The following is a 26,617-nucleotide window of genomic DNA, read 5'->3' as shown; positions in this document are numbered from 1 at the left end:
CCTCTGAAAATGGAAATGTGCTTACGAGGAAATTAGTCTTCAGGGAGGCGTTTGATATTTTGGACCATCTATTTTTTTTTTTTTTTTGTTCGATTTATCTCAAGGAAGAATGTAAATAATAATGATGATGATGATGACAATAATAATAATAATAATAATAATAATAATAATAATAATAATAATAATAATAATAATAACCACATCTTCATACATGCTTAGAAAATATAAATGAATAGATAAACAAACATCGGAAGGGAAAATGTCAATGTTTATTCTTGAGTGAGTTCAGACAGTCAGTCTTTAAGAGTGAATGTTGTTTGGTTTCAAGTTTACAGTTTCTAATTGATTGTTCTGAAGGTGAGTAATCTGTTACCAGTTAGAGATGTGCTTGTTATAATATTGCATTTTCTATTTCGTCACTAACTCATTAATTCTTCACTCACTTGGACAATTTTTCGCCTTCACCCACTTAGTCACACTCACTCGCTCACCCATTTACTCATCCGCTCATTCATTCATTCACTGAACCAGTAACTCACTGACTCGGTTCATTCATTCACCACTCATGCACGCACTCACTGTACTGTTTCTTATTCACTCAGTCCTTTCTCTGATTCACATGTTACTCACGCACCCAAACGTTCTTCATCCTCCCAACGCAGAGAAAGCCACCTCATTACCTTCCTTCAGTATTCTCCATGTATACAATTACTGGCATTGCTACTTTTCATTTCACCGGCACTTCGTATACCTTGTCTAACTCTCGGTGAAGTCAGGAGAAAGTGGGCCGGTGTATCTTTCTCTATCCTTCGCAATCCCCACATCCTTCACGTCAATCCCTGGGTGTAATGTCTGTATTTCTCTACTACGCTCGTCTTCAGCAGCCCGCCTCGCCGTCCCCCGCAGGCGCGTGCACTACTCAGCCCGTCCTTCTGCTGCAGTCACTAATTGCCAAAGTGAGGATAAAACGTGTACTTTGGAGGAGCAGTATAAGGGAGATGAAAAGCAGGAGGAGGAGGAGGTGACGGTAGTGGGGTTGAGGATCAGCAGGAGGAGGAGAAGAAGCAAGAGGAGGAAGATCAGGAGCAGCAATTAAAACATGAGAAAGAAGAAAAATAAGAGGGGAGGAGGAGGAGCAGATGTTGTAAGATGGAAAAAAATGAGATAAGAAAGAAGAGTAGGAAGAAAGATGAGCAGAAGAATTGAGCAAAAGTCCTCTCGCAGATCATCAGTTCAGACTTTTTTTTTTTTTTTCTAATGTTAGGCTTCAGTATTTATTCATTCAGAAATTCAGGTGTGGAGAGGCTTGAGTCAGGTTTGCTTGATGCCACGACCATCACCATCATCACGTCATCATTACCAGCATAATTCCCTCCTTCCTTCCTTATATTTACTTGGTAATAATCCCTGATATTTAATCCTTCAATAAATCCTTCTTCCGTTTCCCTCCCTACCCCTTCATTTGTCTGCACCCCCCCCCCGTCCCTGCCCAACCCTGCCCCACCCCGCCCTGCCCCCACCGCTCCCTATCCTGTCCCATCACAACTTTTCGTCCCTAACCCGTATCGCCTCACCTACATCCTCTCCATCCCTCCCGGCCCGCCAATCGCCTCGACCACCCACGCTGCCTCGGTCAATAGGCGCGTCCTGTTTTTGCCTAAGGTTGAGTAGAGATGAAGTGTATGGACGATAATTGTTCTTTTCCTCACTGCTGTTTTGAGCAAGAGCTTGTTTCAAGGCTGGATCTCGCAATATTTTTTTATAAAATGTTCATTATCCCTATCAAAGAAATCCAGACATGAGATAAGGTGCAGTAAAAGATAATACAATGATGCTATGTAGTAATAACTATCATGTCTATTGAAATTACTATAGTATTAACGTAGTATATGGGATGAGAGTGGGTTTGTGGGCATGAAGTTACGGGCCACTTCTATACTTACCATTGAGGCAGGCGTTATTGATGTAAAGATATACATATATGTTCTTTATCAAAACTATGTAACAGACTCGCTTGTTGAAGAAAGATGCACGTCAGTTTTTCTTGAGTTACTCAGTCTTTAAGGAAATATCGATGTGAGGCATTTGACGACCACTCTTTTGTCACGCGTACGTTAAGACTTCAGAGCCATTACAAGGCCACGTGTGTTTGTTTACTGCAGTACATACTCGTGCCACGGAGGCTGACTCAACTGTGTTGCCGTCCTCATATTTGCATCCTTCCACTTGCTCAGTGTGTATTATATTATTCAGTTTTACATATAAGAGTCACTGTTTGCATTAATTTAATCCCTTTAGTCTTTACAATTCATATCGGTCGCCAAGTATGCCCACATTTCCAGTCTTTTTTTTTTTTTCTTGGGTAAAGGAGTCTGACCAAAGGCACAAAAATTAGATAAAAGAAAGTGCCACGCTCAAAAATAATTATTGAAGATTCCAAATATTCTTTGTGTTCATTGGAATTAACATTACTCGCAATAATAAAAGTAATAATAATAATAATAATAATAATAATAATAATAATAATAATAATAATAATAATAATAATAATAATAATAATAATAATGTACAGTCTGATATATTTATATATATTAAGGCATAAGGACGCAGAACACTGAACGAGGTGCCTGCAAAGTGATATTAACCTCGTAAAAAATTATCGTACACTCTTAACAGTCGAGCTGGAAAAACAGGATGCACTTATTAGTAGTCAAGACGTCCACTCGTCCGTCACCTGTGCTGACTTACTACATGCATGTCGCCCATTAACACCCACTCAGCCATTTGTTGGATGAGAGAGCAACCTGTGTGCTCTCTTCACCCCTCTCCACATGCCCCTTCATCCCCCATCACCATCCCCAATCCCCATCACCTGCCTATCCCCTCAACCCTCATCACCCTCCCCGTTCACCTCCCTGCCACCTTGAACCCCACCCAGACTTAACTCTTACACCACCCCTGTCTACTCCTCTTCTACAATCTTAGCCCCACCTCCTCAGTCCTCACCCACTCCTCCCTACGTACCTCCTCTCCTCCACAAATAACCTCTCGTGATCGCCCTCCCCAGGCCCACCTTCCCCTCCTTTCAATCTCTCTTAATTTCGTCACGTGGTTCGCAGCCCTTGGGATTTATCAATTTAGGTGAGTTTGTCCATAACTCGAGAGGTTTATTACAATTGAATTTCTTGTGATATTCGCGTAAGATTATTCTCTAAGGATTTCCAGTGTATATGATTTCTCCACGCTAGACAGTCTTATTAATCAAAACCCGGATTCCGTGCCTCTCAGTCTCTTCCGAATACGAATACTAGCTCCTCTCAGTCCTGGACGCCGAGGCAACACATCAACATTGAATCTCCGTGAACCGATCATTATCTCAGTATCCTGGCCGCGAAAGGCAGGCCCACACTGGGTGATCGCTGGGTCAGGTCAGGCTCACTCAGGGTCACAATCCTTCACTCAGCTGGGCTCCCGGGGGCACCCAAGGAAGCTCCCGGTGTATAGGAATAGAACCACGCCCCATCCCGCACCAGCACGCCCCGGTCAGGCCTCCATTACGCCTGTGTTTCGTGTAAGGGGTAATTTATGCGTCTGTCCTCAGGTGGCGAGGGTAGAGGGCGGGGTTGTACTTTAAACTTTCACTCTGCAAATTTCGATACGGGAAGTATTCACGTGCGTATAATCCTTAACTAAATGCTGAGGAAGACATAACTTTTTCGTTTCCAGCTTTATCTCTTTGTTAAGCCTGTAAATTATAGCTCCAATATGTGTAATAAACGTCCCTTCTATTTAGAACGGAGGGAGCGGCAATACAGCCAATCCTGAAATAGCTGACAGCGGCACAGCAGCAGCAGGAAGGCGCGGAAGAGAGATGCTCACGTCATGGCCGAACAAAACTCGTATCCATTGATGACAAGATAGGAAAGTTCTGTAATCGGTCTTATAAAATATGATTGGCTTTTTTTTCAGGTTGGCAAAAATTGAAATCTGCTCTTTAAGCTTTAGCTCTCTCCGCCCCGCCTCTCGCCGCAGGGTTGCCTCCGCTCTACCTCAGCTACCTCGTATCTCTTAACTTGTTCTCCCCCTCAGCCTCTTGCCATCCACCTGACGTAGAACCTTGCAGCGCTTTACACCTGCCCCAAGGCGTCCCTCCCTTGACGAAAACTCGAATCGACGTACCTTAAAGCGGATATGCACTATGACTCCCACCCTGACACGTTTTAGGAGTGACTGACTGACTGACTGACTGTCTGACTGACTGACTGACTGACTGACTGACTGACTGACTGACTGACTGACTGACTGACTGACTGAATGAATGAATGAATGAATGAATGAATGAATGAAAGTGTTGCGCCACAACACTGAAGTCACATTGTGCTGGCTTTGGAAAGGGTGGAGAAATGAAGGCGTGTCAACAATCAGGACATCACGACAAGCCTCTCGGTACATTAATAATAGACAGCTTACCGAAATAGTTGGAATAATCAGAAAACTTATTGTGTAGGTGTTCCACCAATCAAGCTTCCAACCTTCATATTCGGTACGAGTTTGTGTGAAGTGAGAGGGAAATATTCACGAGCGCAGCGACGTCGACAGGAAGGCAGGAGGTAAACAGTGAGATCCTGACGTACTTGAAATAATGGCAGCAAGATATGAGGGGCATGATTAATAATGCTTGGAATCCCCTTTTGGACGAAAATATTTTATCTTTTCTTTGATCTTCAGTGACAAGACTGGCAGTGATGATAAAAGAATGTATTTATAACGATGATAACTGTAGTAGTAGTAGTAGTAGTAGTAGTAGTAGTAGTAGCAATAATAATAATAATAATAATAATAATAATAATAATTACATATACATATAGGAGATAAACATACTTAAGCCTTTGTCTCATAAATACAAATAATAATAATGATAACCAAATAAAAAAAAATCAAATTCAAATATAAAAAAAAAAAAAAAAAAAAAAAACTTAGCCCCTGAATAACACTTAACCTCCACCATTCAGTGTCGCCCACGCCCCTGCCGCCCATCCCACCACTACCCTCCATCCTGCCGCGCCCCGCCCACCGCGCCTCCCTGCTTCCTTAGAAGGGGCGTGGGCGCGGGCCTCGGGAGAGGTAAGGCGGCCGCGTCGTGCCTTTACGCTCTTGTGGTGGCTGAGAGCGAGACATTAGATAGAGGCGGGCGCTACTGTAGAGCGGGGGGGAAGGTGGGGCAGGGTGGTGAGGGGTGGGACGAGACGGGGTGAAGTCCGGACAGGGTGGAATAAGGCGTTGTGTCCTCAGATGAAAAGTGGGATGTTGCTGTAGCTTTTTAATTAATTATCTACATTGTATTTTATTTTAATTCTCTATTTTATTTTTTGTCTTCGCACAACACTTCTTTTTTTTTCTCTTTTTCCCTCCCTTTCCTTCTGCGTTAATTGATTTTTGTAATAGTAGTAATAGTAATATTAGCAGTAGTAGTAATTAGTAGTGTGTGTGTGTGTGTGTGTAGCATTGTGTTGATATCATATAATGTTTTCTTAACGTTTCATTTTGTTTCCTACATGTCGTTCTCTTTTTAATCCTCAGTGTCTCCCTTCTTAATCCTTGTAACTTTCTTTAAAAAGTTTTCCTTGTTTTATTTTTGGTACAGACTTCTTCCCGGATGTTTGGCGTAACAATGATTTTTTGTTATTAGTAATGGTTGTTATTGCTACCTGTCTTTTTTTAATTTGATTGTTCAATGTCAACACTTGTGAACCCCTCTTCTTTCCATTTTTTTTTTTCCTTTCTTCGCTTGTTTCCTTCTCCATTTTTCTTTATTTTCATTCTTGTCATTCCATTTTCCTGTGGGCCTTTTCCGTACTTTCCTATCCCTTGTATCTATTTTTTTCTTATTACCATTCATTATCAACATTTTCTTTTTATGTCTCTAGTCCCTCTTTTATGTGGTTTTCCTGTACAGTTTTCACCACCTATTATATTAAGTACGAAAACGCTTTCATTTCCTTCATTCCGTTTTCCATCCCCATTCATGCGTCTATTTTCCTCTTCATTGCCGCTGCTTCACCATTCATTACCAACACTTAACCTTCATTTCCTCTCCTTGCACATGCCCGTATTTCTAGAGAGCCGCTTATTCTCCTCCTTCATCATTCATCCTCGCGGTGCCGCCTCATCCATCTCGCGGCTCCTCACCTGTCACACGCGCGTCTCGTAACCCGTCCATTGTTCCCGCGATTTACCATTTTCGCGATAGGTAGCTCATCCCGGAGTCAAAACATCTCATTCCTGGATCCCTGTCCTCGCCCAAGTTGCATGTCCCGGATCACCGCCGTTTGGTCAGTTTCATGCTAACGGGGCGTCTGTCGGCGTCCGCGGAGGGGTAGGGAAGGGCGTATATAATGTTATTTATGGTTGTGTTAGTGCGGTGGTGAAGTGGAGAAGAGAGTGGCGAGGCGAGGAATGGCTACAGGGTGTATAGTCAGAAAGGTTAAACAAATAGCCTGCCAGTTAGACGATGAAATGGCTTTGTTTTATGCAGCAGCTTCGATTACTATGCGCATCACTTAGCATCTTGTCTGCCTTGTCTGACCCACGCTTGTCGTCCGCGGATTTCCGACCTGTCCTGGAAAAACCAAACCTTACCCATTTGTTCCTCGTGGACCTGAGCCTTCGTTTGCTGTCCTGGGTAAAGTTCGCACGCCTTACCTGTCTCTCCTTCCACGGTACTTTTAAGGAAGTTGCGCTTGTTGCTGTGGCAGTGTGACGGTGCTGGGAGAGAGAGAGAGACAGAGAGAGAAAGAGAGAGAGAGAGAGAGAGAGAGAGAGAGAGAGAGAGAGAGAGAGAGAGAGAGAGAGAGAGAGAGAGAGAGAGAGAGAATGGACACAGGACACGCCTTTCTCACCGCCTTCCTCACCACCCATTACTGCATACATTGGTCTTCCCCTGCAGTCTTCTATCTGGTGTGGCTCATGAGGTAATCATCACTGTTGCCTCCTCATTACCCTGTACCCGAGTCCTTAGTGCCAGGGTTTTTCTCTCTGTCTCTCTTCCTTCGTTTCATTATCTAATTACACCTTCTCTCTCTTTCCTCTATTGTTTATGGGTTAATTTTCTCTTGCCTCCTCTTTCGAGTCATGTCTTCTTGCTTCCTCTCCTCCTTCCTCTACTCTTTTCGTCTTTCTTCCTCTAATTTCCTATCTCCATCTTTCTTCTTTCATCTTCCTTTCATTTTCTTTACTCTTTCCTCTTCTCTGATTTCTTTCCACCTGTCTCTCTCTCTCTCTCTCTCTCTCTCTCTCTCTCTCTCTCTCTCTCTCTCTCTCTCTCTCTCTCTCTCTCTCTCTCTCTCTCTCTCTCTCTCGCTCTCGCTCTCGCTCTCTCTTACCCTTGTCGTTCATAACCAGAGGTGCTAAAATTATGGGTGTGTGTCGGGCCGCAGGAGGGGCCGACCCAACAGATGACCAGATGAAGAAATTGCATGACTAGTTCAGATAAATTCCTCTGTCTGGCGGGCGGGGGCGGTCGCTGGCAACGCTGCTGAGTGATCACCTTCCAAGCAGTGCTGCCAATGTCGACGTTATCAGTAATTCACTCACACCTTTGCGTTTCGGTTCAAGGAGAAAAGCAGCCGACTGTCAACTCCGCTCTTTGTTTCTGCGATGAAGCGATATATATTTTTTTTTCTTATTTTTTTCGTCTTATTTCTTTCTCTCCTGTCCTTCATTCTCTCTCTCTCTCTCTCTCTCTCTCTCTCTCTCTCTCTCTCTCTCCTCTCTCTCTCTCTCTCTCTCTCTCTCTCTCTCTCTCTCTCTCTCTCTCTCTCTCTCTCCTCTCTCTCTCTCTCTCTCTCTCTCTCTCTCTCTCTCTCTCTCTCTCTCTCTCATCGCGTGTGACTCGGTATTGTTTTGTGATGGAGAATTGATTGCTTTCCGTCAAATTATGTGCCGGACTGTAGCGAGGAGAAAATAAGGAATAGGGTAAATGAGATAAACGAAGGGTAACGGGGAGGAGAATGAGGAGGAGGAAAAAAAAAAAAACGAAAAAAAAAAAAAACGAAGAGGAACAGAAGGACGAGGAGGACAACAAGACGAGGACCGAAGTTGGTGGGAACTTGCGTCAATTACCAATTCGCTCGCCAGTTTTCAATTTATTATTTAATCACCAGGCTGGCTCGGCAAGCAGGTTCTGTGAAAGCTTGTAATGGTTTCTTGGGCGGAGGGAAGATTCAGTGATAAAAATTTCGCGTGTTAGAGACTCGTTGAAGTGTGTGTGTGTGTGTGTGTGTGTGTGTGAATATGAGGGTGAGTGCATGTATATTTGTGCGTGCGTGCGTGCGAAGACAAGTGAGATGCGGTCCGCGGAGAGACAGATCTTCGCACGAAAGTTTGTCCTCCGCGTCGTCTGTCTCATCAGGCTCGTCACCGTCTCGCTGCCTCTTCTTAACAAGCCGGCGAGGAACTGGTGTTAATGGGAAGTCATTTTTGTTTGCATTAATCAGTTTATTCTTTCGGAAACTGACGAGGCGGATTAGAACTAACCCGCAGACTGCGACCCAACCCGAACCGAGGTTTGGTTTTTGCTCATTTCATGTGCTATCAGTCCGCAGAGCCTATGATTTTGGTGTAATTGCCTAGGTTATTTATGCCTTAAAGTCCGCTTGAGAATAGATGATTTTGTATCTTAGTCTTTTTTGTATGTTGGTAGTACAGCAAGAGAAAAACTAGTCTCGGTGGCGTCAGTTCTCATAAAGGTTCACCCGCTGGTATTATTTTCCCGCCGTATTGTAAATGATCAAAATAATAATAATAATAATAATAATAATAATAATAATAATAATAATAATAATAATAATAATAATAATAATAATAGGACCTATTGAAGTTTGTTAAAGTGGCGGCGCTACTGGGCTGCAGCACTGCGGTGGAGCAGCACAACTTATAGAAAACGTGTGGATGTGTTGGCAGGCACCCGTATCAGATATTCCTCCGAGGGACACCTTACCTTTTTTCTCGTGGTCAATAAACAATAAATCGTGACATATCTTGGCGGTGACACCTGCGCGGGGCCTCGCATTCCGGGGCGTCGGGCGGGCCTGAGATAATGCGACAATGGAGGGTCTGGCGCCCAGGGAAGAGGTCAAATACCAATAGAATCAGAGATGCTAATGCGTTTATTGTCTCGGCTCCCTCGGTATACAAAGACGATCACACCTTATTGTAATCTGGATGCTCACTTGTTACGGGCGGCAGGTGTCAGGCAGGTGAGGAGGCACGGCCTGTGTTCCACGTCGCCTCGGAATAATTGTGGCCTGGCGAGGTCAGTTTTTGGAGGGCAAGGGATATGGAGGGTCACAGGGTCGCATTGAATAAGGTCATTTGGGTTTACGAGGACCAGGGAGAGGTGCTGACGTGGCTGGCTGCTGTTATTTATCCCTCGAATTATGGAACTATCCAGCGTCGTTGGTTTTCATATATATTACTTAGCTCGCCTTAATCTCGCCGTAAGCACCCAGATCGAGTTATTATCCCGCACTTTGTTAAAGTTTTGACACGAATTAATTGCAGTTAATAATGAAGTAACACAGCCGGTATCTGAATTATTTGAGGCTAATGGATGATTTCTCAGCTACGAATGAAGAGGAAAATGTATATGCTAGAGAGAAATTTGTCTTGTTATTATTAGGTGGTTTCTGGGCGACTGAGAGATCTAGGGGGAGAGAGAGAGAGAGAGAGAGAGAGAGAGAGAGAGAGAGAGAGAGAGAGAGAGAGAGAGAGAGAGCGTCGGCACACTCGGAAATCTCGAATCAAAAAATAAAAGTAGAGAAAAAAATTCCCTTTTACGGCGTGCGATACATTTTGCTTCTTATATCCTCGAGATAAGATTCAGAACGCATCCAAATCGGTCTCCATCCTACCTACTCACCCACCTCCCTCCCTTCATCCCTTCCTAAGATAATCCGGTTAATGCGATGTATCCATAATATTCTCGTTGTTTTTTCTCTCGCTCTCCTAGACGTTACCTTCCCTTGACCACACAATCATCCGGTCTGATCATTACCACTATCAGGGACACGATAGCTGGGAACTTGCGACACGGAATGAGAGTTTAGATTTGCAGGATAATGACGTGTCAATGGAAAATACCCCTTTGTTTTCGTTTTTTTTTTTTTTTCAGGGGAGAGTGAAGAAGGGGCTGGAGTTGAGGTAGGGAATTCTCTCTCTCTCTCTCTCTCTCTCTCTCTCTCTCTCTCTCTCTCTCTCTCTCTCTCTCTCTCTCCTCTCTCTCTCTCTCTCTCTCTCTCTCTCTCTCTCTCACCACACACACACACACACACACACACACACACACACACACACACACACACCTGTCTTCAAGCAGCGCAGGTATCAAGGGGCACGAGAGACGTCAACGTAACTGGGAGCGTCTTTCGTTGAGTAAAGAGTCTAGACAGGAATTTAATCAGGAGTCTTGGGGAGAGAGAGAGAGAGAGAGAGAGAGAGAGAGAGAGAGAGAGAGAGAGAGAGAGAGAGAGAGAGAGAGAGAGAGAGAGAGAGAGAGAATGATATATTGGTAGTGCTAAGGTTTGGATTAATATCTGCAATACTTTATGATGGATCTGGGGCTGATACGTACTGTTGGTCCAGATAATGGTGCTCTGAAGCGGAGTGTGGGGAAGATTTAGCACGACTCGCTGATGGAGGGAGGAGCTGTGAGTGGCTCTTAAGTCCGTTTTTTTCCCGAGATAATACCTCGTGTGAACTAAGCGATACACTGGGTGAACTTTCTTTTTTCGTCCCTTTTAAAAGATACTTCAAGGTGTGCCGGGAATTTTCTCACGTTAGCACCGGGGAAAGTGACACCTGCGCTCGAGTCGCGGTTGCTGCTCCTCGCTCATGCACGGTAAAGGCGATGCGAGGAAAATAGTAATTGAGAACTTAGAAGCACTTGAAGGAAATATCCATTTATGTCTCTAAAACTACTTAACTTCTGGATGAATATACTAAATATACTTCTTGGAGTAAGTGACGAGACTAAAATGACCAGGATATTAATTCACCTGTCCACTGATTATTTAAAGGGACGGACTAGGGAGCAATCAAGAGAGTAACCTGGTGGTGAGAGGCTGCAGGGGGCGGGGAGGGGCGGGCAGAGGCGGCGATAAGATCCAGCTTCACCCCAGCAGTCGACCCTCCGCACAAAAACTGGTAGAATAATTCCAGTCAAGGTAAAAAGAGATGAGGTTAAGGCGCCTCGCAGCTGGGACGGAAGGCTGCTGCTGCTGCTGCTGAGTTAGGCTGGGGTGGAGCAGGGTTGGGGTGGCGGAGGGTAGTTGTGGCACAGGGCTGGGGTGGCGCAGGGCCAGGGTGGCACAGGGATGGGTTGGCGCAGGGCCGCGGTGGTGCAGGACCAGGGTGGAGAAGGACCGGGGTGGCGCAGGACCCGGGGTGGCGCAGGGCTGGGGTGGCGCAGGACCGGGGTGGAAAAGGGCTAAGGTGGCACAGGGCTGGGGTGGCGCAGGGTTAGTGTGGCACAGGGCTAGGGTGGCGCAGGGCTGGTGGGGTGGCACAAGGCTGGCGGGGTGGCGCAGGACTGGCGGGATGGCGCAGGGCTGGCGGGGTGGCGCAGGGCTGGTGGGGTGGCGCAGGGCTGGCGGGATGGCGCAGGGCTGACGGGATGGAACAGGACTGGGGTGGAACAGGGCCGAGGTGGAACAGGACTCGGATGAACATGGCTCGGGTGGAACAGGGCTCGGGTGCCGCAAGATTAGGGTGGCGCAGGGCTGGGGTGGCTCAAGCTGGGGTGGTGCAGGGCTTGGGTGACGCAGGGTTGGGGTACACTTGGGCTGGGCTGAGACGATGCTTCGGTGACCTGGGTGTTAAGAACTCGAGAGTGGGGGGAAAAAAAGATAGAAAATAAGCAGCGATATTTTAGTATCAAGTAAGCCCTGGTTTTGTTGTGCTTGCTTACCTGTTCGGTAAAAGTAGGTGTATCTTGCCTTTAAAAGCATCAGCATAAATATTAAGTGTGTCTCGTAGTTTAGGTATTTATGAAGTAATCTTTCTACCTTCCCCCGTCAGACTGTTTCATTGGAGAGCGAAGCACTTTGTAGTTAATTCCGCTACACCTGTACTGCGTTTAGTTACTTCGATACGCTCTTTATACTACATCACTTTTTTATTACCTTTATCTAAATCAAGCTTAGTGTATAGTGTGCGCGCGCTTACACACACACACACACACACACACACACACACACACACACACACACACACACACACACTTGATATTACCATAAGAGTCATCGTAACGTAGCGGGCTAGTCTTGGTTTTATTAAGAGGAGCAGTTCTGGATTTCAGTTAAATGTTAGGGAGTTGATCCAAACTTCTGGCGAGAAAAACTGGTGATTCCCCTAAACTGCAGTAAAAATCGTTACATATTCTCGCGATCACATCTGAGAGTCCGGAACATTTAACTCCTCCCAAGAATTGCACTTGAAATGAGAAACCAGTTAGGAACAAGATATTAAAGTAGATGATTCGCTTGCCACCCTCTTCTCTCCCTGCCCCACACCACTCCGGTCCCTCTCTACCTAGAGGGATGCACCCAACCTGGGGAAAAAAGTTATCCGTGGGAACCTCATCAGAGGAGACGGAATACAGGAATAATTGGATGCATGCAGGTGAACGTCTCCTAAAGTGTGTGTGTGTGTGTGTGTGTGTGTGTGTGTGTGTGTAAAAATGTAAAAAATAAAGTGTTAGAGAGAGAGAGAGAGAGAGAGAGAGAGAGAGAGAGAGAGAGAGAGAGAGAACCTGTGGGGGGTAATTAAGCAGTCCCTAGTCAGTCAGAATTGAAGAGGATGAAAACGCTAGGCATCCCCCGCCCGCGCCGCCTGGGTTGGTTGGACGTTGCAGCGTTCTAGATAGACTAATTTCCCCTTGTGCCTAGGTCGCTGGTGGGGATCGTGGTGGTGGTGGTGTCACAGGAAAACATAAGGCTGAGAGCACTGACTCCTTCAACTCGGTGGCGGAGCGCATCTATGGGACACTGGATACGCACTGCTGATTGCCACCGCAGAAACACTAACGAGGGTTGGTCGTGATGGGGCGGCGTCTGTCAGGCGGGGGAGTTGCAGCATGCACCTCCTATGTGGAAGCCTCCAAGTAATGATCAGTGTGCCCGCGGGCGTCACATCCCAACACTCCCAGCGAGCCTTGAGCCACGCGGTGATTGAAATATTGAACCTATTATTACGGAGCAGAACGTTGGAGTTTTTAACTTGAGACTTCTCACTAAAACCAAATGTATGCTTAGTCAAAAGCTAGGAATAAAAAGTTAACTAGGGATTAAGCGATTACGTACAGTACAGAGGCTTAGGTGCTTTAAATGATTTATAAGTTTAAAGAGACTTGTTTTAAAGAGTTCATTTGTCATTCTAAGTGATGCCATTAATCATGAAGCACAAAGACAAATGCAGCACCACGACTGCGTTAGTGGGTGGCTGGGGCGGGGCAGGAGATGGTGGTGGCAGCGAGGCGATAAGCTGCTAACAAGTGGTGGGACTGCCTGCCCCGCCACGCCCGTGTACCCGCATTAATCACCTTCATTGTCCATACATCATGTGTGCGCCGCGATAGTGAGGGTGTCCCTCCGTCCTAGGCGGGCCACCACGGCTGCCGCTGCTCCGTTCATCAGTCAACATTATCAGGACTGTTTATTATTTTTATTGCAGTACCAATGACAATGCCACCCTCCCCGCTCGCCACACACCAAGCCATCAGACTGCACTTTACTGTTGCATAGTAATTTCTTATTCTAGTTTCTATCTCATGTAATGACTGGTATTTTGCCGGAGGGTGCAAACATAAGCACTGCCACACAGAATGCCGCAGCTCAGTGACACGACACGCGCATCCTCGTCGCCTTACATTCACTTTATGAATTTACACGAGTCTATCTAACCCCGCCCTCCCTCGTTGAGTGGCCACATGGGAAAGCACAATGCAACTTGACCACTCCGCCTCCTCTCATCATCCTTGGCTTCATGAACATGCTTGAAGAAAAATTATCTAATATTTATTAACGTGGTTTTCGTCACAGCCCATCCCCTTTGGATGCGTGGCGGGCATTGTGGCGCCGCGTGGTGGTGTAAGGGAGTGAGGGAAATGTAGCGGTTCTCTGGGACAAGTGTCAAGGCAGTAGTTGATGGACGTTGTGTGTTCTTTCGTCGTCGTCATCATCGTTTTCTTCTTCTTCTTCTTTCTTTCTTTCTTCTTCTTCTTCTTCTTCTTCTTCAATTTATTTATTCTTGTTTTTTTTTATTTTTTCGTTTATTATTCTTTGTTCTTCCTATACTTTTTTCTTTATTTCTTTATTTATTCTTTAGTTTCTTCCTTCTTTATTTTCTTCATCTTTCTTTATTTCTTCTTTATTTATTTCTTCTGCCTCCATCTTTCATTTTTTTCTGTCTTCCTTCTCATTTCCTTTTCAAAAGCTTTCCTTTTCTTTCCTCCATTTCTGCTGCATTTTCATTTCATGTTTTCCAGATTTCACCCCCATTTCCCTCCATAGTTTTTTTTTTTTTTTTTTCTCGTTACTTTCGACTGAACGATTCACAAATTAGTTATATTTTTCTCCTTCAGGTCGGCCAGGTAAGCCACGCCGCGCCTATTCATTGTCCCTCATTTATATGGCTTCACTAACTGGTCGCCAGGTAAGGCCTTCGTAAATCTCTATTATATTTTGCTTAATAACTGGCCAGTCTCCTTTAGCTGATGAAAATGGTTCACAAATTCCGAAAATTATCATCCTTAGGTACATAATAAGATGTTTCTCAGACATAGAAATTTGGAAATACTGGCGGAAATGTTTCCTGTTGAACTCTTTTAGACATGTAACGATTGTTAGTTGCAGCCCACACTGACTAGCCTGCTCCACCTGCTCCACTCATTATCAGGTGCACTCGTCCTGACAGGCGGCGATGCTTTGTCTTAATTGGTGACCACTTGCATAACCCAAAAGGAAGCGTCTGTCATGTTTCTGGCAGATTTGGTGCACTGTCTCCTGAATTACATCTCCTTCTTTTAAGAACAACGAACATTTACGATTCATCTCCCTTCAAGTCTCGAGCTGCAGGAACCATTAAAACTGAAGATATGATGGTTTAAAAGGCTGGAAACGTATAGTTAAGTATTAGCGACAATAACTTGCATTCACAGGAAAAAAAAAAAGTTTTTACGTGCAAACTTTTCTATTGTCTTAGAGTGGGAATATTTCTTCTTGGCGTACACTATCCTGACGCACCATATACCAGAAGGACAACTTCAAACAGAAGCGATAGCACCACAAGACTAGTGGCGTAGCCTCGTGCCCTGGTTAAGCACCACCCGCCGCGGAACTGCAGCGCGAGGCGTCCTCCTCTAGCCCTGCTCAGCTTTGCTCGTGGTTTTCTGATACTGTGGACGCTGCTGTCATTCAGGAAGACTTAAAAAGTAACTTCATGTAGTACTGATGCGATAATAGCTCCAACCTTTCAGGCCTGAGGCCTAAATTCCAATTTCCAACTGGATAAGTAGTTCAAAACAAATGCATTTTCCCTTAATGTGTTTCAGTGAGATCTTATTACAGATTCGGGCTGTTTTATGATAGTCAGTTATTGGAACCTTTATTCAATACTTTTCTCTCCGAAGAACGTGTCTCTAATACAATATTAATTTGTCATCTCCGTATTAGGAAAAATACAAACACGAAAAAAGCGTTTACACGACAAAAGTAAGTGTGTGTGTGTGTGTGTGTGTGTGTGTGTGTGTTTGTGTGTGTGTGTGTGTGTGTTTTGTGTCCTTATAAGTAAAGGGAGAACCTGCCTAATGGATAATTCAGTACCGGGTTTGCGAGAGTCGTCGTGGCGTATCGGTCAATAAATCTACGAGGCGCTGGTCTTGGCAGCGGAAGGTCACGACGCACAGACTTTACGGACGCCGGGTTGAGTGTCTCGTCGGCTCTTTTCTCGGTGCAGTGACACGTGCACCTTTATCAGGTTACCCTCAACTCACCTTTCAAAAGACACGCACATTTAACGCGGATGCATCACGCCCTAAGCTGTCACCGCCTCCTGAACTTTTTTAATATGCTTCCAGTGTTAGAAATTAATAATTTGAGTACCAGCGGGTGGCGATTACTTAACCAAACTTGAAGCTTCACCAAGTGGTGTCCAAAAGGATACTGTTTGCATTAGCCAGTCGCCGCTACGCCGCACCCACCGCTGCCCTTGTAAGGAACTATACGTGGAGGTGTTCTTTGAAGTCGTAACTCAGGCAGCCACTGTACAGCTGCATTCGTAGGGACATTGCGATTAGTGTACACGTTATCATGATAGTAATAGTAGTAGTAGTAGTAGTAATAATAATGATAATAGTAATAATAATAATAATAATAAATAATAATAATAATAATAATAATAATAATGTAATCACTTCATTACAAAGATAGAAAGAACCACGAACAACCTAGGGCTTAATCGTGCGTGTGTAGATTGTGTAAGCTCTGTGTTGATATTAATTGTAGCCAGTGTGTAGGGCATTAAGAACTGCTTGCTGCCATTAATAATGATAAACTAAATGCCAGATAGTGGATTACTGTGTTACTTTACAACAAACTGCAAGCCATCCTACCCCTGGCTGCTGCCCAAGCCACCGCGGCAGGACAGGATTCAAGGTGTGTTGTGGCCGCCTTGCAGCCAGAAGCCTCACCGTGTCGGTGGGTCCACAGTTCAAATAACTCTCATCTTCCTCTGCTAAGGTCAAACATTTCTCCCTATCCTACGCCACACCACACTGAATACTTGGAATATCACGATCTCTAGTCCTGACTGCTCCCCACCAACAAACCTTTAATTAGCATGTGCCGCGCCCCGTCTGGACCTCATATATGTCTTTAGTCGAATTCTATGTTGCACGTCCCGCACATTTGCTTCGTTCCGGCTAAAATACTCGAGAAAACATTTAACACCCAAACTACTCCCGTGGATGTGTCCCCAGTAAGCCCCCGTCTCTCTCGGCCAGGCGCCCCTCAGGCCACAGCGACTCGTCCTTTTCCCCACACCGCAATCTTTCTCGGTCCCATCGACCAGTCTTGTTCTCCACCAGCATATGTTTTGTGGGTGGTGGTGATTCTTCTCCACACCTCTTAGGAATCATCTGCTTGGTATAAAACGTAAAATTCATTCCCTCATTTCTTCCTCCTTCCCTTCTCCTTCCCTCCTCCCTCTTTCCTTTTTTTCTCCTTCCTCCCCACTCCTCCCCATCTTCCCGTAATGGTTTACACTTACCGTTGATTTTCCTAAGTAACTCGTTCATCCTCTGTGTGGAGGGCTTGAATATCCCGGTGTAAATATGTGAAATCATTTATTTTATAGATCCTGTGTTCCTATTTCTTGAAAGTACTGCTCTCTTACAACCTTACGGGCTCATAAGTTGACATAAATGCAAAATCCACTTGATAATTTATTAAGACTCGGGGGATATAAAAGGAGTAATAAGTGTCTTACCCGCTTTTATTATAAAAAATAACTATGATCATAAGAATAACAATAGATAACGTGAGTGATTCACTATATGCTCATCAGTAGCTCGTCCCGCCCCTGAACCGTGCTCTTGAAAACCCCTCCTGGACCTGACACGCTCCGGGAGTGGGACAGGGTAGGCACATGCCTCCTGGGTGGTGCTCAGTGGCTCGTGAAGGATGTGTCCACCACACGATGTGATTACATTCATCACATGACGAACCTTGTGACAGCGTGCTGAAGTGAGGAAACTGTATAGAAATAGAAATATTGCTCTTCATTTATATTTTTCTGTGTGTGTGTGTGTGTGTGTGTGTGTGTGTTTACATTGACTCTACAGTTGTGTAATTATATTATATATATATATATATATATATATATATATATATATATATATATATATATATATATATATATATATATATATATATATATATATATATATAATAAAGAAATGCAAATTTTGTCGTTTCGCCACTAGCACGAGCACCAACTTGCCCCTCTTCCCCACCTCACCTAGTGACCCACTTCAGGTGTCCCTTCCCCCCACCAATAGAGAGCGGGGGATGAGTACTGCGGCGAGGGAGTGAGACAGACGAGGATGGAGGGAGGCCTGGCGAGGCAGGGCGGCAGAATCCTAATCGCTACAACACTTCGAGGCACAAAACTTCCTGCGGGTGTCTATTTTGTACTTATGGCACAACCATGTCCTTTCACGGGAACATAACGTGACGCACACACTGATGCATAGAAGCCGCCTGGCCATCCTCACCCAGACTGTTGTTAAATCATTTGGTTCATGTACTCACACCAGATGGTTTGCTCAGTTTTTCGCTCACTTTTATACACCTGACGGCTGTGTGTGTTTCTTGACAATTACAAATTGTGTTGTTTTCTTCTTTTGACTTGAGAAGCTTCTTGAAGTGTTTGATTGTGACGCCTTGACCAACCACAGTCATTCTCTAAACACCACTCTTAAGAATAGACTTTTCCTTTACTTCACAGTCTTGTGAGTCTGCTCCATGTTGACAAAACATGACATTATTGTAACAAACATTTCTTTTTTCCTAGACTAGAAATCGCCTCAAAAAGACAGGGCGTGGAAAATGGAACGTGAAGGATTCAAAGGAAAAAAAATTATCTTCTCAGAGCTGCTACATCGATCTTTTGAGTTAGGCATGCGACCTCTGCCATCTTGGCACTTAGAAGACACAGCGGAGACCCAGGTTAAGTGTTTGGGAGGGAAGTGTCGATAGACCAGACGACATAATAGATGAGAAATTTTTAGTTCTATCGTTGAGTTTGAAAAAAAAAATTAAGTGTAAAGCAGTGAGCATTTTGAAAAAGGCTACTTCATGTGCTACTCAAGTGCCACCACTGGCCTCTTCATTCATATGTAAGGTATGGCACTGTCTTTACGAGTACTTCGTCACACTACCTTGATATATATGTATGAAAACATTAATACATATTGTTAACAGGAAGTTACTAAAGTAACTTGGAACTGAGAAGACAGACTCTGTCGCTAGGAAGTCAGCGCCAAGGGCTCTGTGTCTGGCGTTAGTAGGAGAGCGAAGGGGTCAACCTCGGGCAGGGCGGGAATGTCATCAAAGGCATCAAGGTTGTCCTCGAAGACACAGGAGTCATCAGAGAGCAGTTCACTGAGATCGCTGCTGCTGCTGCTGCCCAGGGAGGTGCGTGGCAGCGTGTGGGACGCAGCGGTCGATATTTCGGGTGAGGGAAACTCAGTCACCCCCGGAGCCCTGAGGCTGCCGTGGCAGTAGTGGACAGAGTGGGCGTGGGGAGGCGGCTGGGACAGAGGCCTGCTCATCGAGATATCTGCCAAGTTCAAGCCGTTGAAAAACGTAATGTCCCCTGGGTGGCCGTCCTCGAGGATGTGAGAAAGCGCTCTTATGTAACTGACGGCTAGCTTCAGAGTAGTGATCTTGGTCATGGCTGCCGCCGCACGCCGACTACAGAAGTCTGGCAGCACCCGGCGAAGGGTTTCAAAGGCGTCGTTGATTTCCTTCATGCGGTGTCTCTCACGGGCGTTGGCTGTTTTTCTCCTGTACTTAGAGAGAGGTGGAGGCCGATTTTTCGATGTTTTGAACTGCCTCTGAGGCGTGTCATCTCGGGTTCTTTCCAGCTGCAGCCGTCTGATAATAGTCCGAGGTCGTAGCCCATACTTTTCCGCTACTCGAGTGGGTCGCCGCTGCTCGCCGCGGGTGTTGTCATTATTGTTGTTATCAGTGCACGATGACACCTCATCAGCTTGGTCCATCTTCCTTGACTCCATGCTCTCGATCACATTGCACGTGAATGTACGAATTCTTTACCACGTACCGCCACGGCTCCTGAGATCACTTTCTCAATACCCGTTTAGTTCACCAGGTCCTGGAAAGCGATTCACCTTCCTGTCTCAGTCGTAAGATACCACTTGGAAGCCGTAGTGAACACGAGTAGTCTTGCTCATTAGGATGAGCCAAACTGACGCTTTACCGGGGCGTTATATTCACCACGAGGCGGATTTCTGCAGTCCTCCCACCCCCTCTGGCACTGTCGTAGCAACCTGGGACCACAGGAGCAATAATTATTCCAGGAATCACTTTTCACCGTCACTTAGAAAATGACTACACAGTTTGCTCGGTGGTGGAACACTCGCTGCCTCTCATGGTGCTGAGGCTTACAACTTCTCGACGGCACTAATTTGTTACAACTTTTGTTTTAATGTTCAATGACATTACACCGTATTTTTTTTTTTTTTATTAGTTAATTAGTTAACTGAAGAAGTGCTCTGACCAAGTATACATGGTAAATTTTACTATCGTCAAGTTTCCTCTCGCCAAGGGCTGGTCCCTGTCCCGAACACACTTGATAAGAAAGTTGGAGCCTTTCAGTAAGCCTTCTAAAACATGCCACAAATTAGCATTCCGCGTTTGTCGTTCGGATAAAAGTTACATCGTTGTGCAAGATTTATCTTTAGTAATTTGTGTATTAGACTACCACTCGTTTCCAGTAACACGAGAGATTTTTTTGATAATTGCGTATTTGAAGCTTTTTACATCGTACTTTTTTTTCACGTAACACTTTTGACACCCGACACTATTATTGTCTCATGCCTGTCATCCACTGCGCCACGCAGAACTTAGCGAGTCGTCGGGTTTGGCACGCCGAAACCCAAGGAGAAACAAGGTTGTGGCAAGCCCTGTTTTCTAAAGCGAGGCTGCGGGGCGAGGGGGCGTGGCGTGACAGGTCGCCCCCATAAACTGTACACTTCACGCTATCCGTCTTCTCACGGAAAGTCACTAGAGGTAGGTGGATCAACATCAACACACTTGCTTACACCCTTGTATTGTTATCTATCTCTGAACATCATGAATCATTGCTGTCCAGTCAAGGGAGCTGTTTGTCATGCCTCCGCGTTGGTGCGATGTAATGGAAGGCGATTGCCACGACTGTGCTTTTCTCCGGTCCTGATTAAATCCCGATGACATCTGGCGCGAAACTTGAGGCCTCTGAGCAGTGTTGACTTGGACACTGGTGGCTTTTTTCCTCTTCTCCTGTTGGTGTGCAGATATCAGATTTACTTGTTCTGACAGTGACGTCTCTGATGCATTGTTGATGTTCCGTTTATCGTTGACTGGGCAAGCAGACGGTTCACGCGCTTCCTGAGCTGCAGCATCACTTGATGACCTAGTGCCTCGGAGCGCGTGCTTTTATTGCTCGAGTGCTCAAGGACCTGAGAAATATGAAGAAAGACCGTATAAGCTGTGCAATATGAGTTACAATCATTTACTATTATTATTGTTGTTGTTTTAAGATGGTAAATTCCCATAGATAAGGATATGTAATATGAGTGCCTATTTCAAGAACACAGCAAGATTACACCTACGCATTAAAATGGTTAGCTCACGTAGGCGCCTCGACTTTTGCTCCACAGTCACAGTCAAGTGGGAGGGCGACGAGAGATTACTAAGCTGTCCTCTCGCTTCGAGGGCGCAGCGACCACTGATGCTGGCTGCCTCGCGGTCGCACCCGCCGCCCCCTGAACCCACCGACAGGACCCTCACCTCTGACGTCACACGCCCTCACCCGCACTTTTAGTTAGGTATGGTCTTGCGTTTTAACGTCATACTTTTAGTCACATCGCATACTGTATATCATTCTGTCTGATATTACTTAACTTTCAACTTGATATATAAGTGATGATACCGTGCATTTTCTTATTTCACTTCAAATTTCATATATAGTGACGATATCGTAATTCATTTTATTTTATTGACAAGGATAAAGTAAACTGTAACATCACGAACCTATTAATGTAAGGGTTTTCAGTAATGATGACGCGGCGCACTTGCAACGGTCCATCTGGTAACAATGACAGGTCGAGCAGCCATCCAGTGCCAGGCTTATTGACAAAACACTGACGCCTGAAGATATTACTCCGCCTACTAAACTTGTGTAACATTTACCCAATGTCCCAGTAACGAGGTCAAATGAAATACCACACCTGCTAATGACCTAACCAGTGCACCTGAACTCGGTAGTCGGCAGTCACAGGCTGCTCAGTCACGGTCACCAGCATCATGGGAGAGAGAAGGGAATGCAAGGGTTGGAAGTAGTGGTTACTATACATAAGCAGAATTGATATAACTGTTGGTAGTGGTGGTGGTGGCAGTAGTAGTAATAGTGGTAGTCGTAGTGATGGTAGTGGTAGTAGTAGTGGTAATAGTAAGAGGAGGAGCAGGAATTGTTAGTGTAATTGTAGTAGTAGTAGGAAAAATAATAATAATATAGTAGTAGTAATAGTAGGAATAATAATGATAATTATTATAATAATGATAAATGCTGCTGCTGCTACTGGTGATATATATATATATATATATATATATATATATATATATATATATATATATATATATATATATATATATATATATATATATATATATATATATGATATAATTTCGTAGATATCGGCTGATGAAAACTGCAGGCCACTAGAGAAAAAAAGTGAGAAACTTTGCTTCCTTACCATGTGAACCCGTGAACTGTGCGCGAGGCGCGAATGAAAAACATTAACACAGTCCCTATTAATAAGTTTAAAAAGTAAATTTAAAGTAGTGTTCAAACAGTAAAACTAGGAAAGAAAGAACAACTATGGAAGTGTGAAAGTGAGGGGAAAAAAATCAAACGAGTACCGCAGCGCGCTCTTCCTGCAGGGGGATGCATGGCATTCTGCTTGCGTTGGCGGTCATGACATGACATTATACGTTAGTGCTGAGAAGTCCGATAATATGAAGGATAACATTTATATTCACTTGTCCATTATTTTCTCACCATCACGCCAATTGTATGTTTGCGTACGTGTGTTCAAGTATGGCTCTTGTATTAAGTCAAAGCTTCGCAACCATTCTCACATCATTGAGCCGCCACACCGCCATCAGTGTAAGGGGTGACGGCCTCCCCAAGGCGTCAGCTCTACCCTAATCTCCATAAAACCCCCCGATCAGTATCACATCCCTCGCCGCCCGTCTTCCTCCTCCACCGTCACTCCTCCCTGGCGAGTAATAGCCATAATTCGCTATCTATTAACCCAGCTGATAATACCTGATGTGGAGGATGTGAATTCTGTATTGAAAGTCTTCTGTTTTAAGTGAGGCCGCGATCCTGCAGCTGACTAGTCCTCTCTCACCCAGGTTAATCGCCCTCATAATAGTCGGGATTAGACCAGCCACCAGGTATTAGCCAATCATCTGGAGCTGCTTTTTTCATCCCCAGTGTAGGTTTTTGTGGCCATCACAGTTTCTCCCTCAGAGACGCGACGGGCACCTCGGTTGGGTGCAGTGCGCCACCCATCCCTCGCGGACACTTTCAGGGGGCGTGGAGATTCGGCGAAGTTTGGCAGGTGTCGGTGCGCGTTGACTAGGGACAATATCTATTTAGCTACTGCGGTAGTCTCTCTCTCTCTCTCTCTCTCTCTCTCTCTCTCTCTCTCTCTCTCTCTCTCTCTCTCTCTCTCTCTCTCTCTCTCTCTCTCTCTCGTTTATATATTTAGCTCAGCTTTTTTGCGTACTTCAAGGTATAGCGGAACTAGTTAAGAATGCGGACAGCAAGTGTAGACTCGGCTTATTTGTAATGCCCATATATAGATTTAGTTTATCTCAACATCTAAATCCCGATCCGCCCTATGATTTCAGGTTTTAAGAGGTAATGCCAAGCTTGTTTAGCTGACATCTTGTAATTCTACCACCATCTCATCTTAGACGTGCACATCGTGTTATTAGGCTGTAAAACGCCTTAAGCCCTATCTGTTCTTGTCTCGGCGTGCCAAGAAAACCTTCACTGCCTGAGTAACTTTTTTGAAGCGGCAACAAACAAACTATAATTTGCGTTAATGACTCCACAGATTGTTATTTACCAGACTTCGTCAAACATATTTGTCAAAGCATATTTTCCGTTTGGTCTCATCCCTTCATACATGACAGTCCCTTCCATGCGTACAGTTACTCATTGTCATTGCATTCGAAATACAGATGACTAATGATTGTATTTATATATCGAATGACAAATGATAAAATATAGTGAATATCACTAGCGTCCTATTATATTCTGAAATGACAAGTCACTGGGTCACATGCATTGATGATGCCTTGGCCGCAGTGACGAATTAGCGGCATTATTACTTGAGTAGGACATCCAACTTGGATTGGTGCATCGTGAGGCTTCGGGCACAAGTGAATGATTTTATATAACGTGGATTTGGGATGATTTTGGAGCGGATATTGAGCAAATAGCCTTGAAAGTAACTTGAAAGTGCTTTTACCGGGCCGGCCCATATAAACCCTTGGCCGGTCACTTGCCGGCACCGCCACCCTGCTTCTGGGCATCTTGTCCCATCCTTTATTGCTCATTATCCTTCAGAGGTCCATAATTAGGTTATAAAATTACATTTGATGTAATCATTTTTTTCCATTATTACATAGTAGGTAGGAAATAGTATAATCTGAAACTACCTGTATTTTTACACATGATAATAAGTGAAATCAGCATTTTGTCTTAAGATTTTGAAGATATTGTGCAGAGAGAGAGAGAGAGAGAGAGAGAGAAATGTAAAGTGGTTCAGTTTATTGTAATTCATAAATGCTCAAATCATATTCCGGAACTCTGCCCTGTGTTTTGGCAGTCTTAATAGTTATTAAATAGATACAAACCATATAGCTTCAACTTTGGTTTCATACATTATTGACTCACTCACATGGAAGCTAACAACCACTTAATAACCTCTTTGTCCTTTACAACTGTACATGTCTGAGGTGCTTTCAGTGGCCACAAACAAGAATGTAGTGCTAGATAAGATCTGTACTATTAACAGCCATAAATGATGCCGTACAACCAAGAACAGAAGTTACCCTGAACATGAACAATAAAGGAGTGATTCCGTGTGCGAGTAATATTTATATAACCAGGAACATCTCAGTTTTGATAGCGCTGATGCTGGACGCAAATTGAGACTGTGGATAAGATGGTCTAAAGTATCACTACCAGTCTTTAATCCATTTTCTCATTCACTTTTATCTATATTAATCATTGTTAAATGCATGTTTTTGCTCACAATTCCCATCATGCATCTATCACTGTAATAAGATTGAGGCTCGACATTGTAATTGGTTGATACTGTATGGAAAATCCCAAAAACGACATCATGTGAAGAAGTCAATGCATGCAAGCCCAACTAAACTCAGCAGTATAAAGAAGCACTGCATGGAAGACTTAAGGAGTGGTGCTGGAAAAACGCTTTATGAAACAAGAATACTTTTTTTTTTTTTTTTTTTCATGTTGACAAGGTCTTGCTTGAAATTAGACGTGCACACAATATATATTCCGCCAGATCACGTTCGAAGTTGGCTCAGAATGGATCTCGCTGAATGATCCCTCTCCAGTTGGCCCCCATGACGAACTCAACCCATAATTATGAGAAACTGATGAATCCGGCCATGCGATCTGTTGCCTGTGTCATAGTGGTGTTGGTATGCTGCCTTGTTGAGATAGCCGACTGCTTAAATGTCCTTCACTGCAATAGGGCAAGTAGCCATGACTCGGCCTCTTGCATTATTTTAGTAAGATCACGAGAGATAACTTACTTCACTTAAACTCACTGGTGGTAGTGCATGAGAAAAGAGAGAGAGAGAGAGAGAGAGAGAGAGAGAGAGAGAGAGAGAGAGAGAGAGAGAGAGAGAGAGAGAGAGAGAGTTTTGTATTATGATTATTGGTATTATTATCATAAGAAAATAAAGATGCATGAGATGCTACCAAGAATGCGGGATCATGGTAATGTGGATGGAGTGACATGTTTTGAATGATGTTGTGTGGTGAGCAAAAGTGGTTTATGGTATGGAAGAATTAATGTGGTGAGGAAGGAATTGAATGGTAGAGGAGGAGAAATTGCTGTAGATTGGAAGAGGCGCACACTATAGCGTAGCAACAGAAGGACAGTGAGGTGTAATATACGATATAAAGATGATAAATTGAGCAAAAAAACTGGTGTTTCACATAAAAGTTAATTCAATTGATTCTCTCTCTCTCTCTCTCTCTCTCTCTCTCTCTCTCTCTCTCTCTCTCTCTCTCTCTCTCTCTCTCTCTCTCTCTCTCTCAAGGTGAGGAAGCGAGGGAAAACGGCGCATACATGGATATCAAGGAAGTATAGGGCATAAGAGCCAAGGATTGCAGAATATTGACCATAAATATAAGCATGCTATAGGAAAGCGAGTTAAAATATTTTGAAGATTGCTGAAGACACATAATTAAAACCAAGAGTTGTTATGTGAATTAGCAACATACACTCCTTATTACTTGAGTCCATCACCTCAAGCGATTAACCATTCAGGTTTAAATCGATGTACAGTCGAATGTTTGAATAATGGTGCGACTATTGTCAATTGATCCATAAAAATGCTGAATGTATGCTTCATCAGCAGTCTGGTTTTGAGCAAGTGTGTGTGTCTCCCTCTCAATAAATAAAAAATAAAGATAAATATAATGTACCCAAGTTATGGCCAAT

At 44.3% G+C, this 26,617-nt stretch overlaps 1 protein-coding gene and 1 long non-coding RNA gene across 4 annotated transcripts in view; one reads left to right on the top strand and one right to left on the bottom strand.

Annotated features, from left to right (window-relative positions):
- LOC135100803 (uncharacterized) overlaps positions 1–26,617 on the top strand; it is a 119,895-nt gene that overhangs the window by 87,999 nt on the left and 5,279 nt on the right. The window contains exon 2 of one of the 3 annotated variants that reach the window (XR_010268921.1): positions 21,497–21,664. The exons of the other annotated variants lie outside the window; for them this stretch is intronic. This is a non-coding gene — a long non-coding RNA (uncharacterized LOC135100803). The remainder of the gene's footprint in view (positions 1–21,496; positions 21,665–26,617) is intronic. 3 annotated transcript variants of the gene reach the window in all.
- LOC135100802 (helix-loop-helix protein delilah-like) lies at positions 17,530–21,574 on the bottom strand. Its single transcript, XM_064004137.1, has 2 exons — positions 21,449–21,574; positions 17,530–21,295 (listed from the first exon to the last, which is right to left on the bottom strand). The coding sequence occupies exon 2, from the start codon at positions 19,850–19,852 to the stop codon at positions 19,082–19,084; it is 771 nt and encodes a 256-aa protein (XP_063860207.1). The 5' UTR covers positions 19,853–21,295; positions 21,449–21,574; the 3' UTR covers positions 17,530–19,081.

This window comes from Scylla paramamosain, chromosome 5, assembly GCF_035594125.1.
Source record: "Scylla paramamosain isolate STU-SP2022 chromosome 5, ASM3559412v1, whole genome shotgun sequence".
Lineage (NCBI taxonomy): Eukaryota > Metazoa > Arthropoda > Malacostraca > Decapoda > Portunidae > Scylla > Scylla paramamosain.
The sequence above is the reverse complement of the archived record's forward strand: the minus strand, read 5'-3'. Positions and strand labels throughout refer to the sequence as shown.

Bases quoted from the DNA above. Each gene is read 5' to 3' on its own strand.
- LOC135100802 (XM_064004137.1), bottom strand. From the start codon at position 19,852: ATGGAGTCAAGGAAGATGGACCAAGCTGATGAGGTGTCATCGTGCACT.